A 6,556-nucleotide genomic window follows, 5' to 3' on the forward strand; every position below is an offset into this window, starting at 1 on the left:
GCAAACCTCCGAGTGTATTTCTGCCAAGAAAAAACTCATAAAAAATATCTGCCACAAATATATATATACATATAATATATATATATAACATTACTAAGGTCATTTAACGTGAAATTGGTCGCGATTGAATCTTTAGTTTTTGAAAAAACCGAAACGGCCTTATCCTAACGTTAGCTGACCAAAGGAACGCGTTTAGTAGCTTATCAACTTGCTAGATATATTTTAATTTGAACCGGAGTACCCATAAAATTCAAGTCAAAATAGAATATAAAATATGACTTTTGGGACTAAAATAACATAATACGTACAATGCAGCCAAAATCTTTCCAAAAAGAAATGATAATTGAAGGAAATTATCCTGAGCCAACACCAAAGCGAGGACCCAAGCTGATATATAAGGTAACTGATAATAAATAAAATTACACCCCCGATTTACATAGTTTTACTTACAGGTTATGTTCTTCGCCGTTGGTATATTGTCAGCCCTCACAATTTGCATACTGATTCGATTATCAAACAATTTGACCATGGAAAAGAAAAAGGAAGCTTTGCGACGTTTCGAAGAGTTTACAAGTCATGTCATTGAACAAAATAATCATCCAAAGTGAATATATGTACATATGTATACAGGATCGGTATATGCAGATATTCCACAAATCATTCGGATGACTTAATCTGGTACATTGGAGTTCTTTCGCAATCTACTAATAAGGAGCATCATAACTATTCACGATTTATTTATGTATATTTCATAGTTCAGATTTATGATATAAATAGAATTTTAATAAATAAACAATAAGGAAGACTAAATTCGGTCCACACGGAACATTACATACCCGCGCAAAGTCAAGTAAAATTTAATTTGGGCTGGCTGGAATCAAATAAACTAATGGCCAATGAAAGTCATGGATGCAATATCAGTCGGCTAAAAAATGAGTGTGCTTAACTTGCAAAAAACATCAGCGATGGTAGTTTGCGAAAAGCTAGAGAGGCAGTTACACCTGCTGAATACAAATGCCACTTAGGTATCCTTGAATCTTATTTTAAGCAAATCCTGATGATTCAGTCAGGCATCGAATAGTAGGATGCTGAGTATGGAGAATACGCTAACTTGGAGGAGCCCTACATAACCAATAAACTGGGAATTCCATCGCAGCTGGTGAAAGATCATACCGTTTCTTTTTCGATTAGCAGATAATAGATCGTGAGTATAGCTTGCCCAACATTGAAAATTGTAATCACTTGCGGAATTGCTTACAGGGTCAAGAGTTGGAAACAGTTGACGCATTTAAGGTAACAAGCAAAATTACCAAAAGCCTCTGGGTAAAAGCTCGCTATAATAATAAGACACAAATGGTTTTCGATAAAATGCCATCGCTTTTTGAAATTCCAGCTGTTACAAAAACAAATGGTATTCAGCTTAGGACTCTCTTCGATAAGGTCTTAGATACTTATGTCACTCGGTAGTGACGTACATAATTAATCACTCTATTTTAGTTTTCCAGAAGACCGACGAACAAACCTATAGAAGAAAACACTGCGAAGTCTGCTCAAGAATATTGGAGAGGCATTGCCGGGTCTCAGACGGATGAAGAAATTCAGGGGGAATTAGGAATTTTTTATAATCAAGGTTTATAAGGGAGTACGGATAATTAAATTGAGACCATTCGACCTTTTTCAAGTGGGAAAAATGGAGGTTGATAGTTGTAAGAATATTATTCGAGAAAAATGTGCCGACAGTGATGGAGGGGTAGGAATATGTATTTTTGACTGCTGCATTAGCGTTTATATTTCCAGGAATGGCTATTTGACTTTATTTTGTTAGGATGTTTTATTAGTTTATCCCTGATTTCACAAATGGCCTGATTACCACTAAAGATATTTTTTAGCGCTAGATAGGCTGTCTGTAAATACATATAAGGAATTTGCCCTCATTATTTGATGCATACTCTGAAAAAATGGATCTATTCGGAGTCAGCCAACCATTGGATAAAAGGCTTCCGTCATTCTCTACCACAGCAAAAGTTGTACTATGGTCAGTACTTAATCTATCGGTGAAAATCATTAGCCAACTCTTTAAGGACTGCGAAAAATTATTTCCATAAAACGTTGTATAAAAACTACCGTATTTGTGTTAAGTTTACGGAGAGTAGAAAGGTCGAAATTTATTGAAGCACTCTTTCTTGTTTCCAAGAACCTTGACTACTAATTTTCGAGCAAGATGACGGTAAAGAAATACCAAAGTTATTGCAGTTTTAGATGCAACGACGGATGACAACCCATTTTTTGAAAGACCGATTATGCCGAGAAGCGGTTAAAAATATGTTGAAAAGAAATTTATTTGTGGTGCTTGAAAATTTAGCAAGATGAATAAATTAATTCTATCTTTCAATATTTTGATGCTAACTTAGTTACAACTTATGGCGAAATTCTTTTTAGAGGTCGCTATTTTATTTGAGGCGCGTTATAATTACTGGAAAGTATTGATCTCTTGCACAACCAATATGTGCATATAATTTGTATATGGTTTGGTTAAAACATCATATTTTTCAATACCGAGTTATACTTCGCTTATCGTGTCTACTACTTTATCAATTCTGGAATCTTACGTATCCATCGATATTTTGCGCACTCCCGCCTTTTATACTAAGCAGCTATTGAGGGGACTCAGAATCAACGCCATTAAGACGGGCTCTGATATTTGTTCACATATTAATCATGCCATAAAGCCTTTGCTTTAAGACACGTTTTGATGATGTCGGCTCAGGTACGTTTTGTCACAACCGGTAAAGTCTGATGAAAGACTCCACCGACCAAAAAAGATATCTGCCAAAAGCTTATTGCAGTTTTTCAAATTCTTTAAGTACGATCGATAGCTTACATATGGGATGGTAACTTATGGTGCACTCATCTTACACTATAAGTATAACTTCTTGTAAAACTTTACCCTGAGGATAATTTTTTCTAATGCAACAAAAATTGTTTTCCCACAAATTTAATTTATTGACAATTTGAATGTGGAATGAACTGTTTTACCACCTGTTAGTAAAATTGCTCCTGGAGCGTTGAGAAGAAATGCTTCGCCTTTGTCGTGGTTAATACTGTTTGTTACTTGGTCACAGGCGATACATTGATATGGGGCTAATTTTTGAATGTGAGCCTGCAAATATTGCCCTAACACATTTTCATCGCATTGGTATCGTAAATTATATTCCTATATGGTTTCAGTATTTTTTGTTGGCATCTTTCTGGGAAAGGTATCCCAGAGTAGCTTAGATCTTTCTAACTAAGTGCCATAATCTTATCTTCAATAAGTATCAAGATTCTTCTAAGAAGGCAGTAAGAAGTATTGTTGCAATAGCCATCAAGCTATCAAGTCGGCTGGCAAAAAACTGTTGTGCATAATAGAAAATACTTCTCTTGGATGCAATGGCGACTGGTCCTGAATGAAGAAGCTTACGTGGATAGATGGTTTGGATGTATAGGTACATTGTCAGCTCTACCCTTTTTATCTCGTGGTGCCCATCCATAGTGTTGCTTTGTGTTCTTCTGGACAATAATTTATTGTTAAAAGTTTAAAACGAGGGAACTTCGTTATAGAGTAGAGTTTTGGTGAAAGAATCTGTAGTATATAATCCAATTTAAAAAATGCCGTAAGTATAGTCTCACGTTGATTTTATTGCACTTCTTGTATATTATTTGCTGTAAAAAATACCCTTTGGCCATTTTCTAAATCAGAGTCGGGCATCTTAGAATATATATGTATATACTCGTATATATTTGGCGCGTACACCCTTTTTGGGTGTTTGGCCGAGCTTCTCCTCCTATTTGTGGCGTCCGTCTTGATGCTGTTCCACAAATCGAGGGACCTACAGTTTCAAGCTCATTTTTATGAGGAGCTTTTTCATGGCAGAAATACACTCGGAGGTTTGCCATTGGCTGCCGAGGAGCGATCGCTATTAGAAAAATGTTTTTCTTAATTTTGGTGTTTCACCGAGATTCGAACCCACATTCTCTCTGTGAATTCCGAATGGTAGTCACGCACCAACACATTCGGCTACGGCGGCCGCCTCGTATATATATAGATATACCTACCGATACGGTTAATGCATCTTTTTAGATCAAAGTTAAATTTAAAACATTTATTCCAAAAACTCTATTGCGAACAAATTCCAAATTCAGCAAAGCGACTATTGCAATTATATCATGGGGATCGTAAGACTTTTGTCCATAAAAAAGCTGATTCGTAATTTTCTGACAGTCTGATAAACGGTATAAATAAGTTCTGGCGACCGTAGTTGCACACATTAAGATTAGAGCCAAGTTTTCCCATTTGTGTTGTAGTTGTGGTTTGATACATCCTTCAGATGTACGAGCTCTTCCGCGCGTAATTGTCTTTAATTCTCCTTCTTCTTAATTGGCGCGATAACCGCTTACGCGATTTTGGCCGAGTTTAACAAAGCGCGCCAGTCGTTTCTTTCTCGTTCTAACCGGCACCAGTTGGATACACCAAGTGAAGCCAAGTCCTTCTCCACCTGATCTTTCCAACACAGAGGAGGTATTCCTCTTCTTTTCCTACCACCAGCTGGTACCCCATCGAATACTTTCAGAGCCGGAGCGTTTGTATCCATTCGGACGACATGACTCAGCCAACGTAGTCGCTGGATCTTTATTCGCTGCGCTATGTCTATGTCGTCGTAAAGCTCATACAGCTCATCGTTCCATCGCCTGAGATATTCGCCGTTGCCAACGTGCAAAGGTCCAAAAATCTTGCGCAGAATTTTTCTTTCAAACACTCCAAGCGTCGCTTCATCGGATTTTGTCACCGTCAACGCTTCTGCGCCATACGGACATGATGAGAGTCTTATATAGTGCTAGTTTTGTTCGTCGGGAGAGGACGTTACTACTCAATTGCTTACTTAGTCCAAAGTAGCCCTTGTTAGCAAGAGATATTCGCCTGATTTGGCTCCGTGTGACTTCTTGCTATTCCCAAAACTCAAGAGACCACTCCGGGGAAGGCGTTTCGAGTCGAGTGAGGAGATAAAAGCTGAATCGAAGAAGGTGCTGATGGCTATACCGGAAATGGACTATTTGGCATGTTTCGGGGATTGGAAACATCGTTGGCATAAGTGTATTTCATCGAGAGGGGATTATTTTGAAGGGGATGAAATTGATTTACAAGGATAAATAAAGACTTCTCATTTTACAACCAAATTCACCTTTTTGCCCACAGTATATTCACTCATGTATCTATATAAAATTTTTCTTCAGTATTTCTGATGTCTTGGCAATATGTACAGGGTATTCGGTGACAGAATTTGGTTTTTAATTTAAGCCGCTGAGCGTATGAGGGGGGAGGGAACGACATTAGCTTTATTATTCGTGTGGGTTATTTGCTTAATACACATTTTCGCAGTGGACGTTTATTTCAAGGCCAATGATTCGTGTGCAATCGCTCGTAGTTACAATATTCAATGTTGACGTGATGTCCCAAGTGAAGATTTCATTCGTTCATTGGTGCGCAGGTTCGGGGCAACAAATTTGGTTCCAAACAGGCTATGGCCAGGACCCAACCGGACTTCGAACACAAAGGAAAGTATTGAACTCGTCGTTACAAGTTTGAACCATGTGTCCATGCGCAAGAGAATGGTTGCCAAGGTGCTCTAGAATTTTCAAAAACTATTGTGCATGAAATTTTGAGGAAGGATCTTAGACTTCACCTTTTTAAAATTCGAATCGTTCAAGCTCTTAAGTCTAACGATTACAATTTGCGTACAATTTTCTGTGAGACTATGTTGGAGCGATTTCGTACGATAAACAGTATCCTTTGCAGTGATGGAGCTCATTTGCATTTAATAAGTGTAAAATTGCTTTTATTATTTGTAATAGCAATTTCCATGGACGGTGTCTCTTATCGGCGCATGCTAAACGATTATTTTCTATCAATAATGAGAGAACATCCTTCCTTCAGTACACACATGGTTTCAGCAAGATACCGTCACGCCTCACATGGCTACGGTTTCGTTACCCTCACCATCCCGGTCGTCCGATCTTACCACTATGGACTGTTTTCTGTGGTAGTACCTCAAAAGTAAAGTCTATGAAGCAAACCCATCGACCATCTCAGCACTAAAAGAAAATATCGAAGGAGAAGATAAACGCTAAAACACAGGAAGTTTTAGATGTGCGCTAAAACTATAGTTTAATTGACTGTGTAGCAGAGAAATTCCAAGAGTGTATCCGACGTAACCTTGACCGTTTAGCGGTAATAATAAAAAAAATTAAAATCCGTACTTGTTTTATTTGTAATAGTAATTGAAATAAACTTGTATCACTAGGAATTTCTAATTCTGCCACGGGACACCCTGTAGTTATTACTTTGTCAACGGTGCATTGATCTATCCGAAAGAGGCAGCTAGTATGATTACGATCGAACTTCATTCAGGTAAGCTCGCTGGATCGTACTATCGTCACTGCGTGGCACACTGTGCTTCCACTATGCCAAAAAGAACTTTGAGATGCAAATTTGGTCAGAGAAACTTCAAAAACAAAACTA

At 37.9% G+C, this 6,556-nt stretch overlaps 1 protein-coding gene across 1 annotated transcript; it reads left to right on the forward strand.

Annotated features, from left to right (window-relative positions):
- The first annotated feature begins 237 nt into the window (after positions 1–237).
- On the forward strand, positions 238–831 carry LOC129248510 (uncharacterized). Its single transcript, XM_054888082.1, has 2 exons — positions 238–399; positions 453–831. The coding sequence occupies exons 1-2, from the start codon at positions 310–312 to the stop codon at positions 606–608; spliced, it is 246 nt and encodes an 81-aa protein (XP_054744057.1). The 5' UTR covers positions 238–309; the 3' UTR covers positions 609–831.
- Positions 832–6,556: the final 5,725 nt, after the last annotated feature.

Source organism: Anastrepha obliqua, chromosome 5, assembly GCF_027943255.1.
Source record: "Anastrepha obliqua isolate idAnaObli1 chromosome 5, idAnaObli1_1.0, whole genome shotgun sequence".
NCBI classification, from domain to species: Eukaryota; Metazoa; Arthropoda; class Insecta; order Diptera; family Tephritidae; genus Anastrepha; species Anastrepha obliqua.

Bases quoted from the DNA above. Each gene is read 5' to 3' on its own strand.
- LOC129248510 (XM_054888082.1), top strand. From the start codon at position 310: ATGCAGCCAAAATCTTTCCAAAAAGAAATGATAATTGAAGGAAATTAT. The intron at 400-452 runs GTAACTGATAAT...TTTTACTTACAG, and splicing joins GACCCAAGCTGATATATAAG to GTTATGTTCTTCGCCGTTGG.